The sequence below is a fragment of the Ammospiza nelsoni genome, chromosome 25, assembly GCF_027579445.1.
Source record: "Ammospiza nelsoni isolate bAmmNel1 chromosome 25, bAmmNel1.pri, whole genome shotgun sequence".
Taxonomy (NCBI): domain Eukaryota; kingdom Metazoa; phylum Chordata; class Aves; order Passeriformes; family Passerellidae; genus Ammospiza; species Ammospiza nelsoni.
In genome coordinates, this window is record NC_080657.1 from 3,011,732 (window position 1) to 3,027,205 (window position 15,474).

Genomic DNA, 15,474 nt, shown 5'->3' on the forward strand with positions numbered 1-15,474 from the left:
AGGACTCCACTAACTAATAAATGTTCCTCTGCTGCATGAGGAGGTGCTGCCATCCAGGTGTGGGGCAGCTGCTGCTTTGCTTTCCTGTGAAATGAAGCCTTAGGTGAGACCTGTCCCATAGCTGAAACTGGATAACGAAGCAAAACATCTTCTCATTTATAAGAAACATCTTCCCATTTGCAAGAAACACCTTCCCATGTGCAAGGAACACCTTCCCATGTGCAAGAAGCATTTTGTTTAAAAAAAAAGACTTTTACTCTTGACCCAAGTAACACTGGAATCACCAAACATCATTAACCAAAGTGCACACAGCTTGGGCACCCCCAGCTATGCAGCAGGATGTGGAAAAGATTTAAGAGCAAACTATTTAAAAACTATAGAATGTGCCTCAAATATCTTCACTAGAGCTTGAATATGTTAAATGAAATAAAACTGAGTGAAGGTGCTGGTTCATCTGACAGATGTCTCAGCCTTTAACTTCCACACGTGGGCAACTTGTAGCCAGTGTCTAATTGTGAAATCATACAGCATAGCAATGCAGAAACCTTCCTGAGCAAGGGCACGCTCACGGCGCTCGGCTAACAAACCAGCAGCAAAATCAGCGACACTGGGAGAGGAGGAGAGCAGGAAAAGGGATTCCAAAAGCCCAGGGAGGCTCTGGGCACACAGCTGGGCAGGGCTGTGCTCCTGGGGCACTGCAGCACACAGCCCACCCTGCTCCTGCCTCGGGCCTGTTCCCACCTTCAGCATGGGGGGGTCTCCTCACCTCTGTCAGCCCCACACGTCCTTGTGCCCCCCAAAGCTGGGGTGCAGAGCCTGTCCCCATTCCCGAAGGTTTGGTGGTGCTGAGGGTGAACACGTGGAGGGGGAAGAGGCTGCACAGCCAGGGAATACTAATGGAGCCAGGAATCTAATGTGAGCTGTGCTGTGCTGTCACAAAGCTGCACCCAGAGATGGCAAGGGACTTGGAGCTGCTGGGCACAGAGGGAAGGCCAAAGCCCTCCTAAAGCCCAAACTTGGGTTGGGGTGCAGCCCCTCAGTACAGCACCCCCCGTGAAGGGCTGTGACCCCACAGTGAAACACAGGGGTGAAGGGAACAACCACAGCTGAACAAAGGTGCTGGAGGTAACAGGGACTGTAATTCCCTCCTGTAACAAGCAGCCAGGCTCACTGAAAGCCCACCATGGGTCTGTTGAGAAGGGCACTGACCCCTGCAGTGCCTGAGCCCTCCCTGGCATGGGCAGGAGAGAGGGGCTCAAAAAGCACAGTCCCCAATGACCAGAACTCAGCAGAGCCCAACAGTTCCCCTCTCCCAGCACAAAGTGCTCCCAGCTGCAGCCTCGGGGCACACCTGGTCAATCCCTGCAGCTCCAAAGCCTCCTGTTCCCACAGTTTGCTGACTCACACCCAAATGAAGGCACACACAGAGTTAAGTGTGGGGCCATGGGACAGCCAGCCCTGGGCTGTGCCCTCTGAGGAGCCTCCCAGGGTCAGCCCTGCCTGTGTGTGGGCCTGGGTGGGTTTGGAGGGTGCAGGAGCCTCCAGGGAGGGGAAGCCTGAGCCAAGCCCCAGCTGTGTGCCAGACAGCCCAGGCACAGGGTGGCCCCTGTGACGCCAGCAAATGCCACAGCCTCAGCACTGGGAGAGCTGCAGGCTCCAGAGCTGGCCTGAGCAACAGCTGATTGCCCAAAAAATAAACTCAGCAGCAGCCACGACTACATTCAGTGAGGGAACACCCCCTCACGTTCAATAGTGTTTAATCTTCATCTAGCTCAACACAAATCAGTAGTGCAGCAATATAAATACAACTGAGGAACTTAAAGCCTTTTGGCTTTCATAGCTCAATAAGAAGGAAAAAAAAAAAAAAAAGCCAATGAAACCAGTTTCCAGTTTTTAAATTAAACACAAAGAAAGGCAATGAACTGCCCACCCATCCCCAGAGAAGGAGTGGCATCCTTCATGCCAGCACGAGGCTGAGCTCTGCCCGAGGACAGGGTGCAACTCACGACAGCAGCACAGTGACATAAGGGAGTGGCAATGGGAGAGGAGCCCCCTGCTGCCCCCGGGCTCAGGCAGCAGGGACACAGTGACACGCTGTGCCACGTGCTGCTGGCACTGCCCACCACCCCTGGGCACCCAGAGTTCCCTTTTCCACCACAAAAGGACATCAGTGTGCTCTTGACACTGTGATGGGAGCACACAGGGCTCTGCAGCCACACCAGCACAGGGCCAGTGAGCTGCCAGCCTGAGGGAGCAGCCAGCTGGGGACTGCACAGACCAATCCCCATCACCTGGGATGTGCAAATTTTAAGGGAAAAAAAAAAAAACCAAACAAACAAACCAAAAAACCACAGTACATAGTGTTCCATAACTGAGATATGGTTATGTCCAGCCTCATGGACGGCCTGGTGACCAACAGAAAGTGCTGGGGCCACAGAACATGTCACAGCTTTGGAATGAAGCCAGACATTGGACAGAGGCACCAAAGGGGGTTGTGTGTCCCCAGCTCTGGTACCAAGCAGGACTTTGCTGCAGGAGGGGGTCTCCCAGCCTGGGCAGTAACCCAGGTCAGCTTTTCACACATGAACAGGCACCAAGTCCCAACACTCCCCATGAGAGCAGCCTGACAGTGATTGGGAACAGCCACAAACCCCCTCCTACCTGCAAACTGCCAGAGTGTTTACATTCCCCCTCCTCTACACTCCAACAGCAGCCAAGTGCATGTGAAAGGACAATCTACATTAAAATAGTGCTCAAACCATTAGGGAAGGTGGGAGTAAAGGAGAAGAAAGTTGTTGGACAGCATAACTAGCCTGTGGTAGGCTATGGGAGCCTGAAGGGAGCTCAGAGCACAGCTCAAGTCCTTGACTTTCCTTCTCCAAGGAGCTCCAAGGCAAGTGAGCTGAAGTCCACAGGTGCTCCCTCCAGTGCAGTCTGAGGTGGCTTAGGAGGGTCCTGCACATTCACAGTTGCTCCAAGTGGTTCTGTCCTGCCCTCTCCAGATGCCAGCTCCATCCTTTCCTGACTCTTCTCCTGGGGTTCACAGTTGCCTTCTCCTCCCTTTGATTTCCCTTGAAGTTCAAATTCAAGTACAACCAGTTTGAACCGAATGAAAAGAAACCCACAAAACCAAAGTTATTTTTCTGTGAAACGACTTAGCAGCGTTGTCCTGGTCAAAGTGGCCTCCAAAGGCCCTGCTAGGACAGGGATGGGATTTGACCTTCCCTGCTGAGCTCCAGCCAAGGCTGCCCAAGGGGGGCTATAGGATCTCCTCCCTCTGGCTCTTGGCTTTGAGGCTCAGCTGCCCGTTGCGCAGGGAGCCGTTCTGGCTGCGGAGCAGTTTCCCTTTCTCCCGGTCAGGCCACGTGAAGATGGCTTCATCACTGTCCAGCTCCGACTCTGAGTGCATCAGGCTCGTGTTGAGGACTTGGGCTTTCTGTCTGCCACCTTGAAGGGGAAACATTCCCAGGTTAGAAAAGCTTTTAACGCCATCCCCTCTAAGTCTCTTTTTCTCATCTAAGAGCAGCAGAACCTGACTTTCCTCTGTGTGTCTCTTATTCCCTGGGATGCTGAAGCCAAAGTGATCCTGTCTCAGACATGAGACAGGATGAATACATTCTCCTTCTTGAAATTAGGGAATGATCTGCCATTTGCATTTATTTTTTAACAACAAGCCATGAAATCCAAATCAGGACAAAAAGCAGTAGTAAGTCTAACCTGGGATTTCTTTTTGTATTTCTGAGGGTGACCCATGGTTTCTTTCATATATCTTTTCAAACACAATAGAAGTTATTTCCTATTTAGAAAAGTAAATCTGTATTGTAGTTAGATTTTGTATAAGATTAGTAGGTGTAGCTATTTGGTTTGTACTAGGATCTCTGCTAAAAATAGAGGGGAGAGTTAGGTGAAAACTTACAGGAGTACCAGAGAAAAACCTGTATGAACAGAGTGTGTTTATGTCTTGCAGAGTATGTATGTTAAAATCTCAGTTAAATATGGAAAAAGTATAGTGATCCTGTCTCAGACACTCTGGCATGTCAGGGGTCACAACAACACTCCAAGACAACACAAAGCACAACAAGCAGCCAGGAAGGCAATGATGTGACCAGAAGGGAATGTGAGTACATGGGGGAGCTCTGTCTCCCTGACCTTGCTCGGGGCATTGCCTGGAAAATGCTTGGAGGGCTCACAACTGGAGCAAGAGAATATGCAGGTGTGTGAGGGAAGATCTCTGCCATCTCACTACCCTCTCCCTACTCTCCTCTCTGCAAGAGAAGAGAGATAAATTAGCAGGATGAATTTAGATTAATGCACAAGGACAGGAGAGAGATATTTACTGATATTGTCAACAGAGGAAATATTTAAATTTAGCTTTTCCTTAATGGAGAAATGCAACATTTCCTCTCTTAGCAGAAAGCTCCCTGGACATATCTAGCAGGGAAAAAAGACTTCACTCAACAGCCAGCCTCAGAAGCAGCAAGATGAGTTTAGTTACCAGAGAGCAAATGGTGAGGCACATTTAGCACACTGATTGCTCAGTGGGCTCTGAGGTGACAGATGGTCAGATTAAAGCAGAGTTGGGTGCTGAGGGAGGGAAACACACCCAGGTTTCCTGCAAGGGTATCTGTGTTTGAGCAGTGGGACAGCCTGGTGCTCAGAGGAACAGCTGATCAGTCTGTCACTGCAATGCCCTCCATGCTGCTCTTGGGCACTGCTCACTTTGCTGGAACACCATTAAATGGGATAACACCAGCATGAGCAGTCGTTTTCTGCTCACAAACAAGGATCAGGGACTCTTTTCCATGCACAGTTAACACATCCCCTTCTCTAAACAAAACCAGGACACACTCTGACATGAAACACACACTCAGCAGCTGCAGAGCTCCCTGGCTTTCAGCAGGGCTGTACTTGGCACATCCTTCCCAACACTTCCCTCTTTTCCTGGTCAGTCAGCAGGTGCCCATGGCTTGGTTCATGTATCAGATAAAAACACTCCAGCCTGAAATAACTCCCTGATCTTTGCAAAGCACTGACAAGCACTCTCAGGTCAGCAATGCTGGCTAAGAACACTGAGGACAAATCCTGCCCTTCTGGAATGGGCCAATGACCTGTAGCCACAAGGAGCACTGAGGAATTCATGGAGCTCCCTCTGAAATGCATCTGCTTACTGGAAAACTAGAGGATGAGCTAAAATGTGAAATTTTCACAGCCTGATGTGCACAGGAGCAAGAATAAATAAGTTGATGAACCAGTTGTTTGTGGTGGGTGAGTAGCAGAGCACAAATAAACCTCAATCTCTCCAGTACACAAGTATTTTGAGTTTGTTCTCAGGTGTTGATCAGTTCAGTGTAATGTTTAGTGCCACTGAATTCCTGCTTTGCTGTAGAGAATGACCAAAGAATTGCATATTGGCAAGAAGGGAACTACCAGAACCCAGGGGAAAACCTCAGAGCAGGAGAAGTTACAGTCAAGACCCAATTTTGGGCTTCCTGAGTCAGACTCTTTTGCACAGCTTAATGCATCCCCTTCCTACTTCTGAGGTGCCAAGTGGAGACATCAGGACCAGGCCAGTTTCAGCCCCAATTTCCAAATCTAAAAGTTAGATGACTTTACTAAATACAGATCTGAGACAAGCTCTCAGATCTTCTGAGACTCCTCTGTCAGTCCCTACATCACATTTATTTCACTGTTAAGTCCACTGAGGAAGAATCCTCAGTCAGCCCTCTGGAAGTGCTGAGCTCTTCCCTCTCATGTTTTACCTGCTTTGGGATTTGGTTTTAACTCCAGGCTTTCCTGATCCGTTGCATCCAAAATCTTGTATTTGCTTTTTCTTTTGGATTTTCCTTTCCGTCTAAAGGGGAGAAAAAGGAATTAAGCAACAGTCCATTTCCAAAAGAGCCAGAAGAAAAACAACTCTGATCTTCAAAGCTAAAGCACTCACTATTTAGGATTATGTTCACATTACAAAGTGAAACATTAAAATGTTGCTCAGTTGCACATTTATAGGTTAATCCAAATTTTCTTCTTAACATAACCCAGAGTTCTGGAACTTTAACATTTAACTTGAAACACTTAAAACCCAGGATCCCAAGGCTCAGCAGATGACCTGCTGGGACAATGGGATTGAATCTTTAACCTCCTACTGCAGACACTTGGCTGTGAAACCTGAATACAGCAGGGTTTGGTTTCAGTCCCACCTCTTGCAGCAGCAGATCACCATCCACGACAAGATTCCAAAGGCAACCACGATGACAAAAGATGCAATGATCACATAGAGCACACTCCACTCTGCAAGCAAAACCCCAGAGATAAACACATTTTGGCACCTCGTACAACTGACAGTGCACATTTTAGGGGACTGTTTTTGGGAAAGAAAAGGCAAGGCCTGCCTCTTTGCAGAATTAGAGGCTGGCATTCCCCACTGGCAGCAGCACCAGATCCCCTTGGGAAGCTCAAAATCCAATGTGTGGATTTGCTGGGCAGTGCTCACTGAGTGCTGGTTGATAAAATTTGCTCTCCTGTGGCAGGACAGAGATGACAGAAGAGAGCTGTGATTTATACACCCAGAATAGATTCAACTTTAAGTGAGTGTCCACTGGGAGGGTGTGAAGGGAACTCACTCCCCTGTCAAACATCTGCCCAAAGGTGAGACAAAGGTCTGTGTGCTGGTGTCAGCATCTCATCAGGAGATGACAGAAGAGAGCTGTGATTTATACACCCAGAATAGATTTAACTCTCAGTGAGTGTCCACTGGGAGGGTGTGAAGGGAACTCACTCCCCTGTCAAACATCTGCCCAAAGGTGAGACAAAGGTTTGTGTCCCGGTCTCAGCATCTCATCACAACAACGGGGATGCCTGGCATGTGCCCAGCCTGGGTTCCAAAGAGGGTTTCTGTGCCAAGGTGCCACCCAGGGGGGTCACTCACCGCAGTTGCTTTCGCCGTCCCCCATCTGCACCCTGAGGAAATTCTCCATCCAGAAGGGGTCACACACGCAGCGCTTGGTGAAGGAGTCACAGCGCCCGTGCTCAGAGCAGTTCAGCTGACAGGCTGGGGGCCAAAACCAGCAAGGTGAACTAAATGACTCACAGGTGAGGTAAAAATGGGAGAAAATGGTTCAATCCAGCCAACCCCTCCTGCAGGCTCTGATCTGAATGTGGCCCCTCTGCAGCTCATTCATAGCTCAGTAATCACGAGAGGTGAGAAGTGCAAAGTAAGCACCTGGGCTTTCTGCCAAACTGAAACATCCCACTTCACCAGCAACATATATTTTGCCTAATAAATCCTCATTTTGATATACAAGTTGTGGAATTTGTATATTAGTCAAGTAAATGTTTTTAAACAAAGTTTTGATTTTCCAATTCAAACCCCGACTGTGAGACAGACAAGAAACAAACAGATCCTTTGGAGGCACCAAACAGAATTGAAAAATGGCTTCTGAAGGCCAAAAAATGGTAAAATCAGGAAGTAATGAAAATAATTACTTTACACAATTCTAGTTTCAAATCTCTAACTGATCAGCAAATGATCCTCACAGGATGGATCTCATAAAAGAAAAGCAGTGCTAATGTAAAGATGTAAAATAATGATAGAAGGGGAACATTTCTTGCAGACTGATGTTTGTGCTGCACAGGAAACAAGTGGGCTCACAGCTACCAAGATGTGCAGTTCATTGTTTTCAGGATGACACTGATTTCAGTGACTATAGTCCATTAACACTGTATTTTAGTTTCATAAGTATCAATCTGCTTTTGGTTTTGTGAACTCTTATCTTCACAGCAACACTGCAAGTAATTATTTATAAGAAGCTGAATAGTGAATGGATGGAATTAATTGGTAAATAAGTGATTAGTGAATAGTCTAATAGACTTAATTTTCTGTTTCCCATTTATTAACATGAAAGCTCCTGCATGTGTCTGGGCATGGGGGTGTTTTCAGCACCCTTATTTCTATCAGGCAGCTGAAAGGAAGGTAAAAGATGTTCAGTCTGTCCCAAGAGACTCTCACTTACTGACTGTGTTAATCTCCAGGGCCCGGAAGATGAGGAAGTCTGACTGTTGTTTCCTCAGCTCGTTCTTCAGCGTCCAGGCCACCTCCCGTCCTTTGAATATCTGGTGGGGAGGCTGGTTCTGCACAAAGAACACCATCTTTGTGCTGGAAGAGAGGAAAAAATTACTAATTATCTGCTGCTTCTCCAAATATCAGGTGGAGAGCCACACTCTCCAGTCTGTCATTAGAGGGACTTACTCAGAATCCCAAATTTATTTGAAGACCAGACTGCTGGCTCTGTTTGAAAGCAGTAATGGCAGACCTGGTTTTACAGTAGAAAACCCTTCAAGATATCTGATCCATTCATATTTTTCAAGGGAGGGCTGCACTGTTCTTGAATTTACACATTAAGTAGATCTTTGTATGTTCATGCTAAGCATCAAATCCCCAAACTTTAAGGTCCTGCTGTTTTCATACTCTCCTTCCTTCCTTGCTCTGGGATCCTGAGATTTTACTACTCTGAAACTTTGGGGTCCATTTACATGCTCAGCACAGAGCTCCAGCACCAGAAAATAGAAATTTACACTCTTTTGCAGAGTTGAGTTTGAATGCACCAAGTGCTGTAGCCCAAAACCAACCCAGGTGTGGAGGATTCTGTATTCTGCAGCTTTACTGCATTAACTTTATGACAGAAGAACTTGTTCCTCATGGCTTGCTCACCTTGCAGAGCCCTGTGGATCCTTTAGACTCACAAAAGGATGCATGAATGTTTGGGATTTATTATCACTAGTGAGCTCAAGAGTCAATGGCATATCAGTGAAACCCTCAGAGTATGTGAAATACCAACAGTCAGAGGAAAAAGCTCTTTTTTAACAGCACAAGTTACTTTGACAGTGGAAGCAAAAATGGGATCTTAAAGCCATCTGTCAGGAAACAATCTCTGCTCCTTTTTAACACTTCCCACTCTTTTGTCTGCTGGAACACACAAACAGATGAAGCATTAATGACAAGAATCCCTTACTTGCCTTCCTCAGGGGCGACTGGCTTGCTCATGGCAGAGACAGAGAGCTACAGTTACAACAGAAAGTGCTGGCTCCTCTGTTCTCAGCTCCCTAGCTTTGCATGGACAATGAATTCTGATTTTCCTGCTACAGCAGGCCAGGTGGACACAAAGGAATCGATACATCACAGCACTCAGCTGGGTGTAAAGTAACAGCAGATTTATTGCTGACTTGCTGCAGGACTTTAAGCACGTCCCTTAAATCTTCTTCAGTGCTTTAGGTACTTTAAAACTACTCCCCTTTTAATAAAAACTAAGTGGAATATTGCACTTATTTCAACAGATTTCCACTCATGGCTTGTTGCCACTCTCCAGGTAGGCAATACCACCCTGACCTACAGCCCTGCTCAGCAGCCAACTTCCATGTGTTTAGGATAAATAGGAGTTTTCTGTAAGCCAATTAGCAATCAAAATTAAGCTTCTCTACCTCTTCAAACAGAAATCATATTGGCTCAATATATTTTTTTCATACACTAAGTTGAAGCAGTTGTGTGGGCAATAAAGCTTCTGCAGAATTAGTGGAAGATGTCCCTGCCTGGGGCTGTGTGGTTGGAACTGGATGATCTTTAAAGTCCTTTCTACCCAATCCAGTCTGTGATTGTATGAGCTATCAATTTGGCATGAAGGTGAGGGGGATTGTTTCACACTCTGGTGTGTTTTAAGTGTTTCAGCAAACTCCTGCACCAAGCTCTGCTACTTCTCCAGCTGCAGAACATCCCTTCACACAGTCTCCACAACTTTCAAAAAACAAATCAGATTTGTTCTTATTTTACAGGTTTGAGGTGAAAATACATCAGCAGCAGCAGTTTTCAAGGGCAATGCACCATCTCCAGAGGGGAAAGATACCCAAGACTTGCTTGACAACTCTGATCCAAGCAGGAATATCAACGTTAACAACTCCACATGTCCCAATGATCCAATCTGCTTTCCAAGAGGCCTTGATTTTCCAAACCCTCCAGCAATTCCTTGCTGTGTACCCTCCCAGATGAATCCCACCTTTGCTCAGTGTATGGCTGGATCTTTTGCACGGTGATGTCTGAGTCCAGGACCCCCAGCAGCACCCCGATCTGCCGGATGAACATCCCCTTCTGCCGCTCCGTCAGCTGGCTCACGTTCACATCCAGGATTATCTCCACCAGGTTGTTTTTCCTAGGATCTAGACAGAATGTAGATTGTACAGATCTTTAAGAGTTTTTATTTAGCAGCCTGGGCACAAGGCAGGTTTTTAGCTATCTCTCCAGGATGTTTCTGATTTGAACACAGAACTAGAGCAGCACTGTGGGAAGGGACACAAGGTAACAAAAGCAGTGAGTCAGCCCTCAAAAACCACAGGAAAACACAACCACATCCCTCAAAACTTTTGACATTTACAGTTCTAAACTACACTAGATGACATATTTTGATCCCAGTATACTGTATCAGAAGGCTGCAGGCAAATGTGGTACAGCACAAAAGCCAGACTCACCAGGTTTGACCTCCACTGTGGTCCTTTCCACATCACTCTCTCCTTTGGCATCTGTTACTCTGAGGTGAAATGTGTAGGTCCCTTCTACCAGATTGGACAGGAGGAGGACAGGATGATGGTCTGAATTATTTAAGACTTCCTGGAAGGCAGAACAAAGTAAGTATGAGGAAACAAAGGATCAAAGTAGCACCATGTATTGTCATATTTCAGGATATGACAGAGTAACAGCCCAACAAGGAGCTTTGTATTTCCTTGGGAGCTGACAACACTACTTTGCACTGATTTTTGTGATCCTTTACAAAAGAAAGCTCACCCCAGCTGCAGGGCTCCCCTCATCCCGGGTCCACAAGTAGCTGACAATCCCTTTATCATCAGAGGACTTGGATCCATCCAGCTCTGCTGTGTTTGTGGGCAAGGTGATGACAACGTTACCAGCAATCTTTGCAACGGGCGGCTTGTTTATCTCTAAATAAACAGAGAGAAAACACTTGGAGAAAGACCTTGTAATGCCCAATCAAAAATTACTGCATTAGATCTCCAGTGTACTCCAGAAATCCCTGTCTAACCCCAGGGAAGAGAAGGGAAATGCTGCAGGATTAGGCTGAAAATATCATTCAAGGCCACTTCAGTGTTCTCCACATTGTCTCCCTCCATTCCTTACTTTTTTTTCTGTCTCTGAACACAGGTTTTGCTGAACTCAGACACAACCAGTGACTGAGCAGCTCTTGTGGCTGGATGTACCTTCCTTGACGATGACGTTGACGGAGCTTTGGCTCTGCAGGTTCCTCTCATCCTTCACTGTCAGAGTGAACTCATATGTCCCAACCTGGAGGCCTGTGACAGTGGCAATGCTGCTGTTGGCATTCTCCAGCTTCACACCATCTGGACCCCTAACAAACACACAAGGGCTCTGGTTAGTTTTTGATCTCTTTCATGGGTTTTGATAAGTTTAAACTTTGCACAGAGTACTGGAGGCAAACTCACTCCAAACAGGAGCCTGGAAATAATAATCCATTATAAAAATCAAAATTGTGTTCTCGAGTTACAGCAAGATAATCTAAACAATAAGTGCAGGATCCAGAACAAAAAGCATAATTTCTGGCAGGTAAATGTTTTGGTTAATTTTAAACCAGAGGAACACTGATAACAGCACTTAGGCAGTGTTTACAAATAGTTGTACTTTCAGCAAATTGGCTTGTGAACTGCACAATGAGCCAATTTTGAAAAAAAAAAGAAGGTGCAAAGCAATAACAGTCCTTCATTTCTAAGGCTTTGCACAGACATTGCATTAACAAACAGAAAAAATGACTGCAAGTTGCTCATAGGCTTTTTCCTGAGTTCCCTAAAGCATTTCAGGGAATTTAGAGTTGAAGAGAACTCTGCCTCTAAACAAACTGCAAAAGCATCGAGTTAGGAGGCCCTGCTGTTGTTTGATTACAAGGGCCAGGCTCTCCATGAGACCCAAGCTGTGAATGGAAACACAGCTGAGCCACACCATGCTCAGGCCTAGAGATGAAGGCAAAGCTATTTCTTATGCTCAAAGAAAACTCCACTTCTTTTCAACCAAACATAAATCCTTGTCTTATTCAGATAAAGCTTGGCAGGCCCCATGTGACCATCACTGAACACAAGGGAGGTGTGGGGGTGTTTTAAATGAAAGATTTGGATACACAAGAACATGGAAGGTGATACACACCGAGTTTTTTCCCAAAGATAGAAGACAATCTTCTGGTCATCCGAGCTCTTGCTGCCATCTAGAGTGGTGCTGTCCACAGGAAGAGTCAGTTCTTTATCTGGACCAGCATCTGCCTTTGGGGGCTTGTTGTTCTCTGGAAAAGAATGCAGGGTTTCTCAAACACAACCATAAAGGAAGCTTAAACACCACCAATAAGATTTTCCAGTACATCCCTTGCCCACTACTTTGTACTCAGATAAACTGAGGTTAAAAGCAGTTAAGAAATCCAATAAGCATTTAATTCACACATCTGCAATAAAATGAAACTGAAAACTAGGAATTCTGATTTTTGCTCTCATTCTCTCAGTACTGCTCCACTTTTCCTGCCCCTGTCCCAGGACCCAGCACTGTGGGCAGACACAGCTGTTTGGAAACACAATCTTGCCTTTATTGTAGGAAAATATCAATCAGGTTACACTGTGTAAAATAAGAGAATGGCCCACAATTACAATATTCCTACAAGCTTTATTTTGCTCATTTATCAGCAATATACCAGCCCAGAATGTTCCTAAATCAGATCAGCTTTCCTGAAAGTCACCATAAGAGGTTGCTGACAGATTGCTGCTCACCTCCAACCCCTGGGAGGGAAGCAGCAAGAGCAGGTAAAGGCAGCTTACCTGGCTGGACTATCACAGTGACCTCTGCAGTGGACTGGTGCCCAGCAGAATCAGTCACTATGAGCTGGTAGGTGTAATCACCTTCCTGCATTGCAGAGAGCTGCAAGACTGGTGTCCTCACACCCTGTGAGAAAAGATTTTCATGGGTTAAAAACAATCCTCATGCAGATGAGGGTGGACCAGAAGACTCTGATTCTAAAGCAACCATTACCAGCACATTCTAGGGGGTTATTACCAACTCCTGCTGTGGGAGCAGGAGTCTGTGCCACTTCAGCAAAGCTCTTGCAGCTAAATTTATGCACACTACAAGGACACTGTTGTGGGACATAATAAGAGCAATGCCATACAAGCAGACCTTTAGGGATTCAGTAGTTCCCAACTCCAGTAAAATCTCTGAGGAGCCATGTGCAAATCCCACACATTGTGAACCTGATTCATGGACTTTCTTATTTTACAAATTTGACAGTAATAATCTTCAAAAGAAAAATGATGACACAGAAACAAGTTCCAACATTTATTTTTTAGGAGGGTCTGGTCAGTATCAGCAAAATTTAGACTCCAAGATTCAGCTTGAAAGTTCCCACCTCTCTCAATCCCCCTTCTTCAGCAGGATTTAAAACTGCATTGCCCAAGAAAGGAACAGGATGCCAGGGTGAGGCTGGTGCAACAGCTCAGCTACTAAACCACCACCAGCTTCCAAAATCCTTGTTTAAAGTTAAACAAGGATTTCACTTTAGGCACATACTTATCATCACACCTTTGCTCTGTAGGATTCTAAAAGACATTTCCTAACAGTCCATTCAAACTGGTTTGATTATAGACAAAATCCCAGCTAGTGAGCAACCCAGGTGGAACACAGGAGACACTGACCTGCATCTCCATCACCTTCCCTTTGCTGTTGGGGCTCAGCAGCCACTCGTAGCTGACGATGCTGTGGTCGTCCGTGCTCTGGTTGCCATAGAGAGTGATGGAGTTCTGGGGCAGGGTGATCACCTGGTTTGGGCCAGCATTGGCCACTGGAGGATAATCCACTGCCTTCTTCACAGTCAGGTTGGCAGTGGTGGAGTTGCTGGCACCATCTGAGTCCACAACTGTCAGACTGAAGAGGGAAATAAGAAGTGATGGTGACCAGAGCTGAATACAGGCTTTTCTGAATAGAAACTTCCCCCAATGTCCAATTATCAGCCTCCAAGTGATGCAAGGAATTCAACAGTCACATCCATCTCTCACTTGCAATCTAACAACCAGTTCCAAGGTGAAACACAGAAGTGCATTACTAACCCACAAGTGGAATGACACAGCACATCTCCTCAGGTAGCTGGTACCACAAACACAGCTGCTTTTTGCTAAATCTAGACCTGAACATGGATCTGATTAGTTCATGCCAACTGCCTAACAAGAAAGCAGTGTTCAGTAAGAGGCATTCCAGGTTATTTGACTTTAAATAGATCTGCTGGTGCAGTGATGGACATCACACCAAAATACAGGCCAAAGGAAAATCACAGGACAAATACAGAATTAAAATCAGCTCCCACCTATTGCCAAGGTTGTGCATCAACCCATTAGACCTCATTCACTTATCGGACACAAACACATTGCATTTAAAAACTGGATTTCAAGACTGCATTTCTTCCTAAGCCTTTACCCAGAGAGTTTAGATTTGACATTTCAAGGGACATTTTGTAGCACTGACAGAGCAGCCATCATCTTAACCAGGGCTACAAGTCAAGAATAAGAAGTAGCTGGACAGCTTATCTCTCCTGAAGTGCAAAGCTACAAAACTACTTGAAAGTGTAGGAGTGGAGAGAGGGAACATCACAAAATGCAGTTCTCTCCATGTTTTGTGTTGGGTTTTTTTTTTTTTAAACCAGATTAACACTTCAGGAATCTTATATATTTCACTCTTAAGGGATGAGAACTGATGGACTCTGCCAGGTGTGACCTACCTGAAAGTGTAATTCCCAGGTACCAGGTTGGTCAGTGTCAGTATGGGAGTGTCACTGGAAACCTTCTCTTCCCTCAGGGGACCCTTCAGCTCTTCCCAGTGGTAGCTGATAATTTTATCATCATCAGTGCTTTCTGTTTCAGTAATGGAGGAAAACAAACACACACAAGGAGTTGGAAAATGCTGCTTCACAGATTCCAATGGTCAGTCCCCACTTCTGCCCTGGGGTTAGTGGGCAAAGGTATTTTTGGTTGAAGCCCAAAGTCTCTGTTATGCTCAGACACCCAAACTGTAACAAATCAATGCTAGATGGGGCTAAGACAACCTGAATTTGTATAAAGGAACTCCTGAAAAGCTCTAGTGCAGGCCAGGATCACTAAAGGTGTCCTGTCAGTAACCTACACATTTGAAGTTTAGCCAACAGCCCAGTAATTTTGACTGACAGTAATTATTTTTTGATTCTGAGCAGCAACCTCCAGAGCTTTTCCTTTTTTAGGAGATTGGCTCAGGCCAGTGCCCTTCAAAAGGAACATGGAGAGGTGCTGTTGTGTGTGTTCTGCTCTCCTGGCCAGAGAGGCTAATTCTTTTCAGTGTCACTGTTTCTCTTGAACTTTATGCAAAAGGCCAGCCCAGGAGCAAACACAAAGCCCCCTGCTGGATGCTGC

General features: G+C 45.9%; 1 protein-coding gene across 1 annotated transcript in view; it reads right to left on the reverse strand.

Moving 5' to 3' along the window:
- Window positions 1-1,716: 1,716 nt before the first annotated feature.
- KIAA0319L (KIAA0319 like) overlaps window positions 1,717-15,474 on the reverse strand; it is a 31,119-nt gene continuing 17,361 nt past the window's right edge. The window contains exons 9-21 of the mRNA XM_059488857.1: window positions 14,811-14,943; window positions 13,735-13,963; window positions 12,865-12,988; window positions 12,209-12,341; window positions 11,254-11,402; window positions 10,826-10,977; window positions 10,513-10,651; window positions 10,044-10,203; window positions 8,010-8,152; window positions 6,926-7,048; window positions 6,198-6,288; window positions 5,760-5,851; window positions 1,717-3,447 (exon numbers count right to left, since the gene is read on the reverse strand). Of these exons, the coding sequence (XP_059344840.1) occupies window positions 3,260-3,447; window positions 5,760-5,851; window positions 6,198-6,288; window positions 6,926-7,048; window positions 8,010-8,152; window positions 10,044-10,203; window positions 10,513-10,651; window positions 10,826-10,977; window positions 11,254-11,402; window positions 12,209-12,341; window positions 12,865-12,988; window positions 13,735-13,963; window positions 14,811-14,943 (1,856 nt within the window). The 3' untranslated portion in view covers window positions 1,717-3,259. The remainder of the gene's footprint in view (window positions 3,448-5,759; window positions 5,852-6,197; window positions 6,289-6,925; window positions 7,049-8,009; window positions 8,153-10,043; window positions 10,204-10,512; window positions 10,652-10,825; window positions 10,978-11,253; window positions 11,403-12,208; window positions 12,342-12,864; window positions 12,989-13,734; window positions 13,964-14,810; window positions 14,944-15,474) is intronic.